Source organism: Bos mutus, chromosome 10, assembly GCF_027580195.1.
Source record: "Bos mutus isolate GX-2022 chromosome 10, NWIPB_WYAK_1.1, whole genome shotgun sequence".
Taxonomy (NCBI): domain Eukaryota; kingdom Metazoa; phylum Chordata; class Mammalia; order Artiodactyla; family Bovidae; genus Bos; species Bos mutus.
In genome coordinates, this window is record NC_091626.1 from 81177906 (window position 1) to 81199512 (window position 21607).

The 21607-nt window shown below is 37.0% G+C and overlaps 1 protein-coding gene across 1 annotated transcript; it reads left to right on the forward strand.

Annotated features, from left to right (window-relative positions):
* The first annotated feature begins 12656 nt into the window (after positions 1–12656).
* On the forward strand, positions 12657–13601 carry LOC102271119 (olfactory receptor 11H6). Its single transcript, XM_005909494.2, has one exon. It carries the CDS (start codon positions 12657–12659, stop codon positions 13599–13601), a length of 945 nt encoding a protein of 314 aa, XP_005909556.2.
* The last annotated feature ends 8006 nt before the right edge of the window (positions 13602–21607 follow it).

Consider the following 21607-nt stretch of genomic DNA (forward strand, 5'->3'; position numbering starts at 1 on the left):
TTTCCTCTAACCTATAATGTGCACAGACATAATCAGAAGTGCATATTAAGAGTCTACTTTATTCAGTTTTTCTTGCCTCAATTTCTCATTGGAAGTAAGTGGCATTATAAGTAGAGAATAAACTGGAATATCAGTATTTAGTCAATATGAAGAATTTTTCTCAAAATAGCATTGACATAAGACAGAATAACACCATTGATAATTTACTTTAAATATTACTTCACTTTAAATAGTTCTTCTAGAACAGTTTCTTCCAATTTTAGCCTGTAAGAAAAAGAGAGATAAAAAGGAATCATTAAACACCTTAACAAGCCACCTTTGTTTAACTCAAGTAGCACTAATAAGCTTCAGAAATGTAGTCACACCATTAAGCTGGACTTGAATTATCTCACTGCCTACTCCATCATTTTGATCGTCATCACAAGGTCCATAAGCTCTCCTCCCTATTTAACTACATTACTATAGACTCTTGGTAGATCACGATAATAATGCATACCTCTAAATAAACACACTAATTTATTTATGTTTCCATTTTTTAAAAACTTATATTCCCAGTTGATTCCAATGTGAAAAATACACCTTGCTTTAAGAATTACTGTTATGTTACATGGGTATGGACTTCCATGATAGTTCAGTTGGTAAAGAATCTGCCTGTAATGCAGGAGACCCCTATTCGATTCCAGAGTCAAGAAGATCCTCTGGAGAAGGTTTAGGCTATCCACTCCAATATTCTGGCCTGGAGAATTCCATGGGGTTACAAACAGTCGGACACAACTGAGAAACTTTCACTTTCACTTATATGAGATTAATAGCCAGAGAAGTTTGAACCTAGAGGTTTTTCAGAAGCTATGCTGCTGCTGCTAAGTCGCTTCAGTCGTGTCCGACTCTGTGAGACCCCATAGACAGCATCCCATCAGGTTCCCCCATCCCTGGGATTCTCCAGGCAAGAACACTGGAGTGAATTGCCATGCCCTCCTCCAGGGGATCTTCCCAACCCAGGGATCGAACCTAGGTCTCCCGCATTGCAGACAGTTTCTTTACCAACGGAGCTACCAGGGAAGCACAAGGATATAAAATGAAAGAGAGCTCATGAATAACTGGAGGCTAATTCAACAATTCGCAGTCTAAATTAAGGAATATAACATGTGTTTTAACATATTTAAATTGTTTTAATTTAATTCCAATTATCCTCTGTGGAGTGCCTTTCATTCACATTTGCTATACCCTTTCAGTCCCACTTGCAAAGCTTACTAGTTTACTATTTTTAAAAATCATATCATATCATATACTTTAGCTCTTAGAGTAGATTTTCAATCCATTTAGTTTTCTTTCCTTATTAATTTATATTATTTTCCCTCAATTTTCATTTTAAATATATAGGATTAAGTTAAAAAAATAAACAAATAAAGGAAGGACTCGACATTTTAATGCCTCTGAAGTGCAAAGGCAAAGTGACTGTTTAAGAATGCAATGTAAGTTTTATCACAATTTAATTTTTAAAAAAGAATAAAGAGTCAGAATTCAAGAGGGCTATAATGAAGTCCTGGATCTTTTAAAAACAGTATTTATAACCCAGGACAAGTGACTCTCTCTTTCTCTCTCTCTGCTTCAATTTCTGCATCTGCAAAATCAGAGTAACATCTAGGTTGGTTCCATGTCCTATTGTAAATAGTGCTGCAATGAACACCTGGGTACATGTGTCTTTTTCAGTTGCGGTTTCCTCAGAGTATGTGCTCAGTGGTGGGATTGTTGGGTCTTACGGTAGTTTTATTCCTAGTTATTTAAAGAATCTCCATACTGTTCTCCATCTATCAATTTACACTCCCGTTAACAATGTAAGAGAGTTCCCTTTTCTCCACACTCTCTCCAGGATTTATTGCTTGTAGATTTTTTGATGATGGCCAAACTGACTGCTGTGAGGTGATACCTCATTATAGTTTCCATGTGCATTTCTCTAATAATAAGTGATGTTGAACATCTTTTCATATGTTTATTAGCCATCTATATATCTTCTTTGGAGAAATGTCTGTTTAGGTCTTCTGCTGTCTTTTTGATTGGGTTGTTTGTTTTTCTGGTATTGAACTGCATGAGCTACTTTGTATATTTTGGAGATTAATCCTATATAGATAATGGACTGTTAGCCATAAACTGCATTTGAGTCAATTCTAATGAAGTGGATGAACCTAGAGCCTATTATACAGAGTGAAGTAAATCATAAAGCAAATATCGTATATTAATGGATGTATTTGGAATTAGAAAGATGGTACTGATGAACCTATTTTCAGGGCAGCAATGGAGACACAGACGTAGAGAACAGACTTGTGAGCACAATGGGTGAAGGAGATGGTAGGACAAATTGAGAGAGTAGCACTGAAACATGTCATTACCATATGTAAAACAGATAGCCAGTGGGAATTTGTTGTATGACACAGGGGGCTCAAACCTGGTGCTCTGTGACAACCTAGAAGGGGTGGGATGGGGTGGGAGGTGGGAGGAAATTTCAGGAGGGAGGGGACATATGTCCCCTATGGCTGATTCATGTTGATATATGGGAGAAACTAGTACGATATTGAAACGCAATTATCCTCCAATTAAAAATAAATAAATTTTTTTAAATAAATAAATTTTTAAAAATCAGAGTAACAATATCTACCATGGAAATTAATGAAACATTAAATGTAACATATTCTTAAAGCACCTAGCGTAGAATAAAGTAAATGTTTAGTGTGAGCTCCACTTATTGCCCTAGTTACCATAAGCAAAACATGAGCCAAGTGATCTGATTCTTCCTTTAAAAGTATCTGTTTGAACCTAAAATATAGCCTCCATACACATTCTTATCTCTGAGTATTCAATCTCACGAATGATATGACTTCAATGCGCTTCTACGGTGTTAACTTATAATGGAAAAAATGTCTTAAAATTGCATCATATATAACTCAGAGTGAATCTCTCAATAAAAATATACACGAATTCCCAAATAGTGCATGAAATTTGCTCACTGAAATAATCACTTTAATAATTCCTTACCTTTTGAATTAAACCCCTTTTGATAATTATCTATACAGTGCTCCTATTTCTCTGATCCACAACCTATTGGTCACTAATTCTTCTTTTAGTACCTTCCACAAAGCAGTTCAGCTACAGATTTGTTAAATAGACATTTATGGGTTGCTTGAAGAAAACCACTATGAGGAAAATTTCCATTTTAGTTAAAGTTTACAAGTCCAGGCACAGTTTTATTCTTTACTGCCTTGTATATGTGAAAGCTAGGAGAGTAGAACTGGAGTTGTATCCCTCTAGTCTGGATTGATAAAGCTTTTTTTGACCCAGAGAATAGCTTCAAATAATCCAGGTTTTAAAAATATTTGATAGTTCCCTATATCATAGAGAAGTAAATGGGAGAGACAAGATTTGAACCCTGGTTTGCATAATTCCAAAGTCCAAAATCAATCTAACCCAAATTGATTGCTAGCTAAAGAAGTACAGAGTATTCAGGAGGTCTGTTCCCTCCTCTGCCTGCTATAGGATACTTTCTTCATTCTCTCTTGTCTTCCCTCCCTTTCCCAATCTAGAATGAATAAGAGCTAGTAACATGGACCACCCTCCTCTCCTCCAACATCAACCTTTTCATCTTTTTCAGCATTCACTTGAATGAGCACTTTTAATAAAGGTGACAATAGACAGGACATGGCACTACAATAACACAATACTGATCACTGAGGTGACTGTGGCCCGGATATGATTACAAGTAAAAACAGCAAGGTGATTTCGAAAGGGTGGGAAGCACTTGGAATGATGGAATGAATTTCCAGGGGACCTATGACATAGAAAATAATCATGTGAAAATTCTACTACTAGGAGAATAATTATACAACCAGGGGAGAGATTAAATTATGAGACCTTTCAAGGATGGCTGAGTTATTCATAATGCAAATGACTAAAACTGGTTTAGGAATTTTTGGGGGCTCCAAAATCACTGCAGGTGGTGACTGCAGCCATGAAATTAAAAGACGCTTACTCCTTGGAAGGAAAGTTATGACCAACCTAGATAGCATATTCAAAAGCAGAGACATTACTTTGCCAACAAAGGTCCATCTAGTCAAGGCTATGGTTTTTCCTGTGGTCATGTATGGATGTGAGAGTTGGACTGTGAAGAAAGCTGAGCGCTGAAGAATTGATGCTTTTGAACTGTGGTGGTGGAGAAGACTCTTGAGAGTCCCTTGGACTGCAAGGAGATCCAACCAGCCCATTCTGAAGGAGATCAGCCCTGGGTGTTCTTTGGAAGGAATGATGCTAAGGCTGAAACTCCAATACTTTGGCCACCTCATGCGAAGAGTTGACTCATTGGAAAAGACTCTGATGCTGGGAGGGATTGGGTGCAGGAGGAGAAGGGGACAACAGAAGATGAGATGGCTGGATGGCATCACTGACTCGATGGACGTGAGTTTGAGTGAACTCTGGGAGTTGGTGATGGACAGGGAGGCCTGGTGTGCTGCGATTCATGGGGTGGCAAAGAGTCGGACACGACTGAGCAACTGAACTGAACTGAACTGAAGACAATAAAACCTCAAGTTGAGACATTTGAAAATTTTTTCCATAATTGATTTCCCTCTATGTTGGGATTATTTCAAAGAGTAATGCTCATTTTCATGGTAATTTTATCAAAGAAAAAACCCTAGGGCCTTGCCCCATCTGGCCACCTTGCACAGATAAAATACCACGCACTGAAATTCTCAATTAACTGACCACCTCAAGACATCTATTCATTCATTTAATACATAAATAATATCTGTCTATTGTGTGGAAGACAGAATAAAAGGAGGGATTCATTCACACTCACTCTGATGAGGTATGTCCAATCCCCACTAGAATTCAAGGGTCCTGTCTGCAGAAGAAAGCATACATTTCTAGCACTCTATCCCTTCTGGCTCTGACAGAATTATTATTTAAGGAAAATCCATCTCCTTTGTCTCCCCTCCCCTTAACGTGTTTGCTTTCTCCTGAGGACCCACACAAAAGAAACACTGGGAGATGTCCTGATTGCCCTCTAGGGTACACAAATTTAAATGAGTCTTGAAAAGGAAGCACTTTGGATGCACAATCTCTGACTTCCTGGAAGCATATTCCTGTGACATCTCAGACTTGTTGAGGCATATTCTGATGCTAAAAAGCTTCAGTTTATACAAAGTAAAGTTTTTCTTAGAACAACTGCTTTAGAAGAGAATGGATACAGTTTGGTCAGACCAATTTCCCTGTGAGCATCACAAACTTGAAAGTAGCTTGTTTTTTAACTGTTATCACAACAGATAAATTATAAATACATGAACAATGGAAAGGGGTCACATATTCCATAACCAGCATCCCTTCTTCTTTCTTCCTTTTTCTGATCTTTTGGTGACTGGCATCTGGTTGTTGATTTTTAGGGTAAAAAAATATCATGGTACCACAGCTGTTCAATTATTTTTGGCTTCATAATAAAGACTGATGTCAATACAAGATAATGATGAAAGAAATTGAAGAAGGAACAAGTAAATGGAAAAATATTCCATGGGTCCATGTTCATGGATCAGAAGAAGTAATATTGTTAAAATGTTCATACTCACCAAACCAATCTATTCAACCAAGGCATGTGTGTTCAGTCATGTCTGACTCTTTGCAATCTCATGGACCATAGGCTCCCCTGTCCATGGGATCATCCAGACAAGAGTACTGGAATGAGCTGCCATTTCCTTCTCCAGGGGATCTTCCTGACACAGAGATCAAACCTGCATCTTCTGCTTCTTCTGCTTTGCCAGGTAGGTTCTTTACCACTGAGCCACTTGGGCAGCCAATTTGCAGACTCAATGAAATCTCTCAAAATTCCAATGGTACTTTTCACAGAAATAGACAAGTCAATCCTAAAACTTGTATGGAACCACAAAAGGCACCAAAGCATCTTAAGAAGGAAGAACACAGCTGGAAGCATCAAACTTCCTGATTTGAAACTATATTGCAAAGCTATAGTAATCAAAATAGTATAATATTGGCATTAAAAACAAACAGACCAACAGAATAGCATGGAGAGTCCAGAAATAAATCCATACATATACAATTAACTTATATTTGACAAGGGAGTCAAGAATGCTCAGTAGAAAAAAGGTAATCTCTTCAATAAAAATCTTGAGAAAATTGGATCAGTTCAGTTCAGTCACTCAGTCATATCCAACTCTTTGAGACTCCATAAATTGCAGCACACCAGGTCTCCCTGTCCATCACCAACTCCCGGAGTCCACTCAAACTCTCGTCCATCGAGTCAGTGATGCCATCCAACCATCTCATCCTCTGTTGTCCCCTTCTCCTCCTGCCCCCAATCCCTCCCAGCATCAGAGTCTTTTCCAATGAGTCAACTCTTTGCATAAGGTGGCCAAAGTATTGGAGTTTCAGCCTTAGCATCATTCCTTCCAAAGAACACCCAGGACTGATCTCCTTCAGAATGGACTGGTTGGATCTCCTTGCAGTCCAAGGGACTCTCAAGAGTCTTCTCCATCACCACAGTTCAAAAGCATCAATTCTTCAGCGCTCAGCTTTCTTCACAGTCCAACTCTCACATCCACACATGACTACTGGAAAAACCATAGCCTTGACTAGACGGACCTTTGTTGGCAAAGTAATGTCTCTGCTTTTGAATATGCTATCTAGGTTGGTCATAACTTTCCTTCCAAGGAGTAAGCGTCTTTTAATTTCATGGCTGCAATCACCATCTGCAGAAATAGTCACATATAAAAGAATGAAACTAGACCCCTATCCTACACTAATCACAAAGATTAACTAAAAATGGATTGAAGATTTAAACATAAGTCCTGAAACCATAAAACCCCTAGAAGAAAACAAAAGCTTCTTGACATGGATCTTGGCGATGACTTTTCGGCTATGACGCCTAAAGTATAAGCAACAAAATCAAAGATAAACATGAGGTATGATATCAAACTTAAAGTTTCTGCACAACAAAAGAACCAATCAACAAAATGAAAAGACAACCTATGGAATGGGAAAAAATATTTGCAAACTATATATCTGATAGTGAAGTAAGTGAAAGTCGCTCAGTCGTGTCCAACTCTTTGCGACCCCATGGACTATACAGGCCATGGAATTCTCCAGGCCAGAATACTGAAGTGGGTAGCCGTTCCCTTCTCCAGGGGATCGTCCCAACCCAGGTCTTCTGCAATGAAGATGGATTCTTTACCAGCTGAGCCACAAGGGAAGCCCAAGAATACTGGAGTGGATAGCTTATCCCTTCTCCAGCGGATCTTGCTGACCCAGGAATTGAACTGGGGTCTCCATAAGGGGTTAATATCCAAAATGTATAAAGAACTCATGAACTCAAGAGGAAAAAACAAATAATCCAATTAAAACCTGGACAAAGAACCTGAATAGGAATTTTCCCAAAGATTTATGAATGGCCAAAAGGTACATGAAAAGTTACTCGAAATCACTAATCATAGAGAAATATAAATCAAAACCACAAGGAGATATCACCTCACACCTGTTAGAATGGCTAGCATCAAAAAAGACAAGAGATAACAATTGCTTATCAAGGATGTAGAAAAAGGGACCTTAGTCCACTCTTGGTAAGATTGTAAATTGGTATAGCCATTATGGAAAACAGTATAGAGGTTACTCAAAAAGTTAAAAGTAGAACTACCATCTAATCTAGCAAGTCTACTTCTGAGAATACATCTGAAGGTATATATATATTTTTGACATAGTAATTTTCTTTCAAGTAGTCTACTTTAGGGAAATGTTCCAAAACAAAAATTTAAGCCCAGTGATTTTTATTGCATTATTTTAAGGTCAGAAAATTGTAAATAGCCTAAAAACCCTAGGGAAATGATATTAAAACAACACTCACTATTATGCAGCTTTCATAGTATTTAAGAGAGTTTTAGTTACATGGGAAAATGCAGGCTATAAATGTAAGCAGAATACTAAGTTGTAAATGCTGTATGACCTTATATGTATGAATTTTTACAATAAAAAAGACCAGAGGGAATATGCCAAATTTTTACTTGAATTATGTGTGCTTGAAAAAATTGTGAGTAATTTTTCAGCTCCCTCAATTTTTCTGACTCTTCCAAATTTTTGTTTAAATACAAGTTATCTTGATAATCAGAACTTTTAAAAATTGCCAACAGTGATACCCAGCACACAGGGTGTTGTAAGGATTAAATAAAATAAGTTAAATATAAGAATTTGTCACAGTATCTAGTATAAGATATCAATAGCAATTGTTTTCCATCTTTGACGCGTAAGATGGAAGGTAAATAGTTTACTATTTAAGAACTCACGCTTCACTCTCAGAGAGAACTGAATTCCGATCTCATCATTCCTATTTATTAAATGTTACAAATTATTTAATTAACGTAAGCTTCAATAGCTTCCCCATAAGTAAAAATAATAGTATATCTAACATATAAGATTGGGAGGGGATTAAATGAAATTACTCATAAATTTACTCATCTTACTGCCTGACATGTAACAAGTTTTCAGTAAATATTAACTGCTATATTTGTATGCCAAAGTACAAGGGTAGCTACAGGCATGGATAGGCTTTTGAACCCATATAATGAACTTAAAAATAAGTTAAAAAAATAACTGTCCCTTTAATCAGAGAAAGAAGCTCAAAATTATATGGCAAATGCATAGCATCAATTGATAGAGTAGAATCATTGGTCCATTATGAGAAAAGGAGTATCAGATGTTTGAAATAACCTTAACAAAAGATGAGTCCCTGGGGTACTGACCATCCAGCTGAGGGAATCTCAGCAAGAGTCCCTTTAGGGAAACTGGCTTTTGCTCAGCAACAGTTTCACTGGGGACAAGTGGAGAATTCAAGCTTTCATTCTTACTACTACTGGATGGGGAGCAGGGGAAACACATCTTTTTCAACTTCCAAAAACAGAAAAATATTTCCCCAGATGCTCTGAAAGTGAAAGCACAAGGGAGAGAACTCTGAGATCCAAGGGAAATGAAGAGCAGAGGAAAGGCTCATCTGCAGACACTGTTTCCTATTCCAGTAAGTGCCTGAATCAACTCCTTCAACAAAGGGCATATTCATGAACACGGGACAGAGAAAAATACGTGTTATATTTTGACGGTGGAAATGTGAGTTTGAGAAAGTATCTTTCTACCTGTCTAGTTGAAAGAGAAATCATTACATTCAAATTTTATCAACTGTAAAGGCAAAAGAAAAGAAAAATAAGTGTATTGCCTTTATTTAATCCTGTCTAATATCATCATGATTTTTTTGACTTTTATTCTAAATTACAATATTCTCCTTAAAGTTTGCTGAAAAAAATTAAAACCCCAAATGGAAAATGGTATCATTTTCCTGTTTTTTTTCTTTCTCAAGGTAATTGATTGAGAATAAGGTATGCTTCCTTCCAATGGGAAAAGACTAATAACACGAATTCTCTCCAGAAGCTAATGGCTATCATTTCTCATGATGTTGCATTTGATTTTTTTAAACTTAACTTCTAATCCGTGTCCTAGGTTTATGAAATGGCATTGGCCACTTATAAGTAAAATACAGCCTTTAGGATGCCCCGCTGGGAATCTTCCCATTCTCCTCAACCCTGGCACAGAGACTTACTTCATTGACTTTAAATCCAAGTAGCAAGTGAGTGAGAAATGATATTCTGCATGGTAAGTCACATATGACATAAATAACGGGCTTCCTAGCAACTTGTAACATTCCAGAAATAGCAAAGGTTACAAATTTTGGTTAGGGAAAATGGAAGATCCAGAAACGTGCCTTCAAGAATAATATTTTTTAATGTTTATCTTTTCAGTTTATAAAAGTAATATATGTTATTTATAGAAATTTTAAGAAACATACACATGTATAAAGAAGAAAAGTATGCAGCCTATCACTGATCTTGAAAAACTTACCACTATTAATTTCATTTTTTCCAGGAATTTTTATATTCCTCAATATTATTTACTTTTTCTAAAGAAGTATATATAAAGAAACTACATAAACTCCTGCTACACAAAGAACTCTCTAAAGTATGGAGGACTTTATAAACTTTTACTACTCAAAGAATTAACATTATCTTATTGCTTATTAGAAATTTAGAATCCCAAACCTCATCCACTCCTTCTGAGTCAGAATCTGTATTTTAACATGATTCCTAAAAATTCTTATGCACTGTATGAATTTTTTCTACACCTCTAATTCTTATTTAATGGGTATAAATGCTTTAAAAGCTCTGAGTATTTCTAAATTGCCAGCCAGAAAAAAAAAATGTACAAGTTAATATACCCTCCAACAGTTTTTCTAAGTGTCATTTCATTGCACCTTTATCAACTCTGGTATCATGATTATTCATTTTTGTTAATTTGAAAAATCAAAACTATGTATTCATATTTAAATTAGTGACCTTTATCTGGAAATGTGGAGTTATAGATTTAACTACCACAATTTACACTGAAACTTATATTGACTTAAAGTGCCTCTTAATTTTACTGAAAATAATATTTCATCATGAAGGAATATAAACATATGTTCCAAAACACCCCTTGCTTAGTATTCAAGAATGCAGTAGACACTAAGCAAACTTTTATTGAATTCTTTAAATTCTTTAGTTTAGTGATGAGCTTATAAAGCTAAATTTAGGAGCTAAGCCTGAAAAGATTGTAACTAGCATATAAATATTCAGTTTATGGTAACAAAGTGGCAGGTGACAGAAAATGAACTAAGGTTCATGATGGATAGCAATCAAAAAGTTAATACTATTATTTTAAAATGTTTTAATAAAAATATGTTAAGAAATATTTTCCTTTATTATCCACATACTGAAACTATATAAGACAGTATTGTAGACAGTTCTTAAATTTTCCAGCAACAAAAATTTCAAGTCATCTTAGAAGTAATTCTAAGAAAAAAAGAAATGAAGAGAGAGAAAGAAACAGAGAGAGAGACAGAGAAACAAGTGAAATAAAGTGATTAAAAACAAGGAATGTTTTTCTCTGAGAAATTTAGTGAGCTTTTCACTGGGCTAAAACCTAAAGGAGAACATCTTTCCATACCAGCTGATAGCATCGTGGTCTCCTTGTTTGCAAGTTTATGAGATGAAAGAAAAAAACTAGGCTATCTTCTGCCCTCTGGAGAGAAAACAGCAAGGACAATCAATCTAAATTAGAATATGGACAGCTCTAAGGATTGATCTCCTTTCAAAAGAAAGAAGAAAAATGTATAAAAGAGAATTGACAAGAAAATAAAGTAAAATAGCACTTAATAATTTTAAATAAACTTATATTTTCAGGCCTAAGCAAATTATATCCCTGGGTACAGAAAGAATTTACACATGTGATTTCAAAATCACTATTGGTGTCTCTGAAGAATGCTAAAGAAAGAAAGAAAATGTTTTAAAAACTGAAATTGAACAAGGGCATCAGTTTTAAAAGCTACTTTTAAAATTTTCAATAAGCCCTTTGTTTATTAATGTATGCCAGAAAGTTTTTCAGATATAAAGTCATTTTCACCATTTTTGTGCTGTTTATCTGTTTATAGCTTAGCCATCTATCCCCAATTGTTGAGAATAATATGTGTTAACCTAGAAAAAGTTTAAAGTTCTCTAAAAAGGCGATTTTTAATGTTCTACATATTCTAACCAAACACATAGGTGAAAAATCATGAGAAATTTTATCAAATTCACAGGAATAAAAATACAAATGGAAGTTAATATTTGAAAGTCTTAGGATCTCATTCAATGAAACACTTGGTAAAATTCAGTAATTAACCTCCCTCACTTCAAAAACTCAATGACACAAGCACTAAATGGGGCCACGCTTGTTTTAAGTTCTATGAATAAAACTCTAGGGACTTTAGTATAATGAAAATTCAATAAAAGTCAAAAGTATAAAGTTACTGCCCAAAAAAGCCAAAGAATTTAAGCCTGCATGAGTTCCTAGAGCAAAAGAGATTATAATACCACTGTGCTCTGTGTCAGCCACACGTATGAGGGGTAAAGCCTCACATTCTCTCCTTTAAGGCACTTAGTTGATATTACCCTTTCATTCAGTAAATCTGTCAATTCTAGTTTTTTACAATTAAATTGCCCATGTAAAAGTTTATACATTAATTTAGCGTTAGCCAGACACCCATCTGGAGAAGAAAATGGCGACCCACTCCAATGTTCTTGCCTGGAGAATCCCATGGATGGGGGAGCCTGGTGGGCTGCAGTCCGTGGGGTTGCAAGGAGTCAGACACGACTGAAGCGACTTAGCACGCATGCAGACACCCATCTGTACTGTCTAGACCAATGTTCTCTAAAGTTCAGTGCATCAAGCAACCCAATGAGAGATGCAGAAAGAAAATATCTGGAATTCTATTTTTATTTTAATTCTAAGAAAACTTTTTTTTCAAAATCTTTACCAATATGTACTATATTTATTGACAGTGGTTTGTTGATAGTTTAAAAGCAAATAGTCATATATGTAGAAGAGTACACTCAACAACTGTATTGTTGGACTGTCCAACCAAAAATAGAAACTATTGGTCTAGTCCCCTCCCTTACCCTCAGGAAAATGTGCTCATCTCCTGAGGAGGAACCAGGAGACATAATTCTCTCTGTAAATGTAATTTCTGCTCCAATCCTCACAGAATGGACAGAATGATGATGTCAAAGGTCAGTAATATTTCCCACGTTGTGAGTGAGTTCATCCTCTTGGGCTTCCCTTGCCGCTGGGAAATAGAGATCTTCCTCTTTTCCATATTCTTTATAACTTACATCCTGACCCTCCTTGGAAATATGGCCATCATGTGTGCAGTGCGCTGGGACCGCCGGCTCCACACCCCAATGTACATTCTGCTGGCCAACTTCTCCTTCCTGGAGATCTGCTATGTCAACTCTGATGTGCCCAATATGCTGGCTAACTTCTTCTCCCAAACCAAAACCATCTCTTTTGCTCGGTGTCTCCTCCAGTTGTACTTCTTCTTCTCACTGGGCACAACGGAATGCTTATTTCTCTCCATCATGGCCTATGACCGTTTCCTGGCAATCTGCCGCCCTCTGCACTACCCCACCGTCATGACTACTAAGTTCTGTAGCAGCCTGGTCATCTTTTGCTGGGTGTACGGTTTCCTCTGGTTTCTGATCCCAGTGGTACTCGTTACTCAGCTACCGTTTTGTGGCCCAAATGTGATTGATGACTTTCTGTGTGACCTGGGTCCTCTGTTGGCCCTGGCTTCAGCATGTGCCCCAGTCCCAGGGACTGTTCTCATATGTGGTACCATGAGCTCCCTCCTTATCTTTGCCACCTTTTTCTACATTGCTGGATCCTACACCCTGGTGCTGAGGGTTGTAATGCAGGTGCCCTCGGTGGCTGGCCGGAAGAAGGCCTTCTCCACCTGCTCCTCACATCTGGTTGTTGTGTTTCTATTCTATGGTTCTGTCATGATGACATATGTGAGTCCAGGGTCAGGACAAGCAGAGGGCATGCAGAAGTTCACAACTTTGTTCTACTCAGTTTTGACCCCCTTTTTCAACCCCATGATCTATAGCCTCCGGAATAAAGAAATGAAAGATGCTTTGAAGAAAGTTGTAGGAGGTTCCTAAAACTGCTGCTACTGCTACTGCTAAGTTGCTTCAGTTGTGTCTGACTCTGTGTGACCCCATAAATGGCAGCCCACCAGGCTCTCCCATCCCTGGGATTCTCCAGGCAAGAACACTGGAGTGGGCTGCCATTTCCTTCTCCAATGCATGAAAGTGAAAAGTGAAAGTGAAGTCGTTCAGTCATGTCCGACGCTTCGCGACCCCATGGACTGCAGCCTACCAGGCCCCTCCATCCATGGGATTTTCCAGGCAAGAGTACTGGAATGGGGTGCCATCGCCTTCTCCGTCCTAAAACTGGGACTATGCAAATTAAAGTTGGAAAATCATTGATCTCTGAAAAGGCTCACAATAATCACAACCACATGTAACACTTTCTATTGACATCTACCTCCAACCAAGCAGTGGTTCTCAACTAATTGACTCTGAAATAGGGGTATTAGGACCAAGGCACAAGTATTTTGAAAAGTCCCCTGGGATACTGTAATATACAGAGAGGGTTAAGAACCCTCAAATTTAGGAATTTCTAAACTCTTTAATGGGCTTCCCAAGTGGCTCAGTGGTAAAGAATTCACCTGCCAATGCAGGAGACACAGGTTCAGTCTCTGAGTTCAGAAGATCCCCTGGAGAAGGAAATGGCAACCCACTCCATTTTTGCCTGGAAAATCACATGGACAAAGAAGCATAGCTACAGTCCATGGAGTCACAAGAGTTGGACATGACTTAGTGTCTAAATAACAACAACAACAATAAAATTCTGTGATAACACAGAGTGAGACCACACACATACACACCCCTTTTCTTTTCAAAAGCCACTTTAGTGAAAATCAATCAAACTGAATCACTCTTTTATAGGTGGCTATCCAGTTTTACCAGCACCACTTGTTGAACAACCAGTTTTTTTATCCACTGTATATTCTTGCCTCCTTTGTCATGGGTTAATTGACCAAGGTGTGTGGGTTTATTTCTGGGCCTTCTATTTTGTTCCATTAATCTATGTATCTATTCTTCTGCCAATAATATGCTGCTTTGATTACTGTAGCTTGGTAGTATATACTGAAGTCTGGGAGGGTTATACCTTTAATAAGACATGTTATAACCCAAATATAATAATCACTGCTTTGCCAAAAAAAAAATGTTTATATCCAAGATAGGGCAATCTCTTTTGAATGATTTGTACATGCTTTTTTGAAGAAATTATGCATAGAAAAGGGGCTTCCCTCATAGCTCAGTCAGTAAAGAATCTGGTGCAATGCAGGAGACCGGGGTTTGATTCCTGGGTCAGGAAGATCCCCTGGAGAAGGAGATGGGAACCCACCCCAGTATTCTTGCCTAGAGAATCCCATGGACAAAGAAGTCTAGCAGACTACAGTCCATGGTGTCACAAGAGTCAGACGTGACTTAATGACTAAACCAACAACAAAAAAATGCACAGAAAAAAAAAGAATATGAAAAACTATTCTGGCATTGTACTGGCCTTTGGAGTGACCCAGGTTAGCAATATTTCTTTCCTGTCCTCAGAGTACCATTCCCCGTCCCCCCACTCCCCGTTTATTTATTTTTGCTTTTATTTCTTCTGCCTTAAAAGATTGATCCAGGAAAATACTGCTACAATTTACATCAGCATTCTGCCTATTTCTCTTCCTTGAGTTTTATGGTTTCCATTCTTACTTTTAGATTTTAACTATTTTTAGTTTATTTTTGCATATTGTATGAGAGAATGTTCTAATCTCCCGGTTTTATAGGTGGCTGTCCAGTTTTCCCAGCACCACTTGTTAAACAGCCAATCCATTGTATATTCTTGCTTCCTTTGTCATAGGTTAATTGACAGTTGGTGTGCAGGTTTATTTTGGGGCTTTCTAGTCTGTTCTGTTGATCTATGTGTCTATTTTTATGCTGCCAATAATATGCCATTTTGATTACTGTAGCTTTATGGTATAGACTGAAGTCTGGGAGGGTTATACCTCAAGGTTTGTTCTTTTCTCTCAAGATTGCTTTGGCAATTCAAGGTCTTTTGTGGCACCGTATGAATTTTATAATTATTTGTTTTACTTCTATGAAAAATGTCATGAGTATTTTGATAGGAGCTGCATTAAATCTGTAGATTGCTTTGGATAGTATGGCCATTTTAACAGTATCAATTCTTCCAATCCAACAGCATGGGATATCTTTCCATTTATTTGTGTTATCTTCAGTTTCCTTCACTAATGTTTTACAGTATTCAGAGTATAGGCCTTTTGTCTCCTTGATTAAATATATTCCTAGTGTTTCGGGGAAATGTTGATGCAATTTTAAATGGGATAGTTTTGTACTTTCTCTTCCTGATAGTTCATTTTTAGTATATAGAAATTCAATAGATTTCTGTGTATTATATCCTGCAACCTTACTGAAATCATTTATCAGTTGTAAGTTTTTGGGTAGAGTCTTTAGGGTTCTTTATGGAGTATCACGTCATCTACAAATAGTTACATTTTTATATCTTCCTTTCCAGTTCGGACGTTTTATTTCTTTTCTTTTTTTAATTATTTATTTATTTTTAATTGGAGGCTAATTACTTTACAATATTGTTTTATTTCTCTTTCTTGTCTTTTTACTGTAGCTAGGACTTCCAATATTATTAAACAGAAGTGATGAAAATGGGCTTTCTTCTCTTTTTCTGAATTTAGCAAGAAGGCTTAGCTTTTCACCACTGGATATTATGTTAGCTGTGGGTTTGTCATAAATGGCCTCTATTATGTTGAGATATATAGCCACTTTGATGAGAGTTTTTATCATGAATGGATGCTGAATTTTGTCAATGTTTTTATGTGTCTTTTGAGACGATCATGTGATTTTTATCCTTCCTTTTGTTAATATGTTTTATCACATTGATTGATTTGCATATGTTGAACCATCTCTGTAACCCTTGTGAATAAACCCAACTTGACCATGGTGCATGATCCTTTTTACACATTGTTGCATTTGGTTTGATACTCTGATTAAAGACGTTGAGTGGCTGATTGGAACAAAACAAGACCCCTCAATATGCTGCTTATAAGAGACTCAGTTCAGGGCCAAGACACACACAGAATGAAAGGGAAGGATTAAGAAAAAATTTCATGCAAATCAAAAAGAAGAGAAGGCAAGAGTAACAATACTTGTATCAGACAAAATAAACTTTAAAAGGAAGGCTATAACAAAAAGCAAAGCAGGGCTTTATATACCACTTGCAACAACATGGATAGAGCTAGAAATTATCATACTAAGTGAAGAATTCAGAAAGAGAAAGACAAATACTATATGATATCACTTATATGTGGAATCTAAAATATGGCAAAAATGAACTTAACAAAACAGAAACAGACTGACAGACATAGAGAATACATTTGTATTTGTCAAGGAGGAAAGAGGTGAGGGAGGGAAGAACTTGGAATTAACAAGTATAAACTATTATATATAGAATGGATAAAAAATAAGGTCTTACTGTGTAACACAGGGAACTATCTTCAATATAAACCATAATGGATAAACCATAATGGAAAAGAATATTTAAAAATCCCATTTGTGTATAACTGAGTCACTTTGCTGTACAGCAGAGATTGGCACAACATTGTAAGTCACCTACACTTCAACTTTTAAAAGTTAAGTTTAAAAAAATGTTAAAAAGAAAAGTATAATGATAAAGGGATCAATATAAGGAGAGGATACTACACTTGCTACATATACATACCCAGTACAATAGGGCCTAAATATATAAATCAAATACTAACAGACATAAAAGAAGAAATGGACAATAGTACAATAATAGTATAGGGGACTTTAACACCCCACTGACATCAATAGACAGATATTCCAGATAGAAATCAATAAGGGGTCTTTAATGACACAACAGGCCAGTTGGACTTAATTAATGTCTGCAGAACAATACATCCCAAAACAGCAAAATGCACATTCTTTTCAAATGCACATGGAATATTCTCTAGAATAGATCACATACTAGGTTACAAAATAATCTTCAACAAATATAGGAAGATAGGAATTTTATCAAGCTTTTTCTTCTGACCACAGCAGTATGAAACTAGAAATTAACTACAAGGAGAAAAATCAGAAAAGAACAAACACATGTAGCCTAAGCAAAATGCTACTAAAAATTGAATGGGATAATGTTGAAATCAAAGAGGAAATCAGAAAATACCTCAAGACAAGTGAAAATGGAAACACAACTTTCCAAAATTAATGGGCTATATCAAAAGCAGTTCTAAAAGGGAAGTTTATAGCAATATAGGCCTTCCTCAAGAAACAAGAAAAATATCAAGTAAACAATCTAAGCTACCACCTAAAAGAATTAGAAAAAAAAGAACATAAAGCCCAAAGTCAGCAGAATGAAGGGAATAATAAAGATCAGAGAGGAAATAAATAAAATAGATTGTAAAATAGAAAATATCAATGAAAAATGGAATTTTTTTTTAAAAAGCATAATTTATAAATCTTTATCCAGGCTCACCAAGAAGAAAAAAGAGAGGCCCTGAACAAGATAAGAAATAAAGGAGAAGATATAACAACAAATGCCACAGAGAAACAAAAAATCATAAGATAATGCTATGTACAGTTATATGCTAAAAATTATATAAAACCTGGGGGAAATGGACAAATTTCTAGAAACACAGCCTGACAAGACTGAGTGAAAAAGAAACACAATTTGAACAGACTGATCACGAGTCAAAATGAATTTGTTAAAAAAAAAAAAACCTCCCAGCAAGCAACAATCCAAGACCAGAGGGATTCACTGGGGAATTCTACAAAACTTAAAAAGAAGAACTAATATCTATCCTTTCAAACTATTCCAAAAAAAAAAAAAAATTGAAGAGGAGCTAACATTCCCAAATTCATCCTATGAGGCCAACATTACCCTGACACCAAAACCATATAAAAACACTACAAAAAAAAGAAAATTACAAGCCAATATTTTTTATTAATATAGATGTAGTTTGACTTTTAAAAGTACTTGAGCAGAAACACATAGAAATTAAATATAAAAATTAAATGCTAACAGGTATGAAAGGAGATATTGTTATTTATTAAGCTTCTTGGATGTGTTGATTAATGTCATCAAATTCGTGTATATGATAGTTTACAGTGGACAGATTCATGATCTCTGAAGAAGAAAATTTAACTTCAGGATCAGGGACCAGGCTTGATTACTCAAAGCTTTTGTGTGGCAAAGGTTTTATTACAGTAAGAAAGGACACAGAAAACTTCTGACATAGACATCAGGAGGGAGATGAAGAGAGCCCCAAATAGATAGTCTTATCAAGGCCTTATATACCTTTACCTGACCCATTCCAACAACATACATCTTAAAATAACAAGATTAGAATGAACAGTAGAAAAAAAAAAAAAAAAAAACTAACAGTAGGAAGGTCTTAGCAGACCCACTCCCACATAAGAAAACAGGATTAGTTAGAAGGTCCCTGTTAGGGAGAAACATGTCCTCAAGCAAGATACATTGTTGTTATATAATCATTTGTACAGAACTTAGAGAAAAACATACCCTTGAGCCATTAGCTCAGGGCTTAAAGTAAAAGCCACATTCACAGACAACTAGCCAATCTGATCACATCAGTTCAGTTCAGTTGCTCAGTTGTGTCTGACTCTTTGTGACCCCATGAATCACAGCACGCCAGGCCTTCCTGTCCATCAACAACTCCCGGAGTTCACTCAGACTCACGTCCATCAAGTCAGTGATACCACCCAGGCATCTCATCCTCTGTCGTCCCCTTCGCCTCCTGCCCCCAATCCCTCCCAGCATCAGAATCTTTTCCAATGAGTCAACACTTCACGTGAGGTAGCCAAAGTACTGGAATTTCAGCTTCAGCATCATTCCCTCCAAAGAAATCCCAGGGCTGATCTCCTTCAGAAAGGACTGGTTGGATCTCCTTGCAGTCCAAGGGACTCTCAATAGTCTTCTCCAACACCACAGTTCAAAAGCATCAATTCTTCGGTGCTCAGCCTTCTTCACAGTCCAGCTCTTACATTCATACATGACCACAGGAAAAACCATAGCCTTGACTAGACGGACCTTTGTTGGCAAAGTAATGTCTCTGCTTTTCAATATGCTATCTAGGTTGGTCATAACTTTCCTTCCAAGGAATAAGCATCTTTTAATTTCATGGCTGCAGTCAGCATCTGCAGTGATTTTGGAGCCCCCAAAAATAAAGTCTGACACTGTTTCCCCATCTATTTCCCATAAAGTGATGGGACCAGATGCCATGATCTTCATTTTCTGAATGTTGAGCTTTAAGCCAACTTTTTCACTCTCCTCTTTCATTTTCATCAAGAGGCTCTTCACTTTCTGCCATAAGGGTGGTATCATCTGCATATCTGAGGTTATTGATATTTCTCCCGGCAATCTTGATTCCAGCTTGTGCTTCTTCCAGCCCAGTGTTTCTCACTCTGCATAGAAGTTAAATAAGCAGGGTGACAATATACAGCCTTCCTCTTATCACATGGACCACAGCCTTGTCTAACTCAATGAAACTAAGCCATGCTGTGTGGGGCCACCCAAGATGGACAGGTCATGGGGGAGAAGTCTGACAGAATGTGGTCCACTGGAGAAGGGAATGGTAAACCATTTCAGTATTCTTGCCTTGAGAACCATATGAAAAGTATGAAAAGGCAAAAAGATAAGACACTGAAAGATTAACTCCCCAGGTCGGTAGGTGCCCAATATGCTACTGGAGATCAGTGGAGAAATAACTCCAGAAAGAATGAAGGGATGGAGCCAAAGCAAAAACAACACCCATTTGTGGATGGGATTGGTGATAGAAGCAAGGTTTGATGCTGTAAAGAGCAATATTGCATAGGAACATGGAATGATAGGTCCATGAATCAAGGCAAATTGAAAGTGGTTAAATAGGAGATGGCAAGAGTGAACATCGACATTCTAGGAATCAGCGAATTAAGATGGACTAGAATGGGTGAATTTAACTCAGATGACCATTATATATACTACTGTGGGCAGGAATCCCTTAGAAGAAATGGAGTAGCCATCATAGTCAACAAAAGAGTCCAAAATACAGTACTTGGATGAAATCTCAAAAATGGCAAAATGATCTCTGTTCATTTCCAAGGCAAACCATTCAATATCACAGTAATCCAAGTCTATGCCCTGACCAGTAATGCTAAAGCTGAAGATTAACAGTTCTATGAAGACCTACAAGACCTTCTATAACTAACACCCAAAAAAGATGTCCTTTTCATTATAGGGGACTGGAATGCTAAAGTAGAAAGTCAAGAAACACCTGGAGTAATAGGCAAATTTGGCCTTGGAGTACAGAATGAAGCAGGGCAAAGGCTAACAGAGTTCTGCCAAGACAATGCACTGGTCAAAGCAAACACCCTCTTCCAACAATACAAGAGAAGACTACACATGGACATCACCAGATGATCAACACCAAAATCAGACTGATTATATTCTTTGCAACCAAAGATGGAGAAGCTCAACAGTCAGCAAAAACAAGACTGGGAGCTGACTGTGGCTTGGATCATGAACTCCTTATTGCCAAATTCAGACTGAAATTGAAGAAAGTGGAGAAAACCACTAGACCACTCAGGTACGACCTAAATCAAATCCCTTATGACTATACAGTGGAAGTGAGAAATAGATTTAAGGGACTAGATCTGATAGACAGTGTGACTTACAAACTATGGACAGAGGTTTGTGGCATCGTAGAGGAGACAGGAATCAAGACCGCCCCTAAGAAAAAGAAATACAAAATAGCAAAATGGTTGACTGAGAAGGCCTTACAAATAGCTATGAAAAGCAGAGAAGTGAAAAGCAAAGGAGAAAAGGAAAGATATACCCATTTGAATGCAGAGTTTCAAAGAATAGCAAGGAGAGATAAGAAAGCCTTCCTCAGTGATCAATGCAAAGAAATAGAGGAAAACAACAGAATGGGAAAGACTAGAGATCTCTGCAAGAAAATTAGAGATACCAAGGGAACATTTCATGCAAAGATGGGTTCAATAAAGGA

What these genes read in the sequence shown, in the direction of transcription:
- LOC102271119 (XM_005909494.2), top strand. Translation starts at nt 12,657, where the DNA reads ATGATGATGTCAAAGGTCAGTAATATTTCCCACGTTGTGAGTGAGTTC.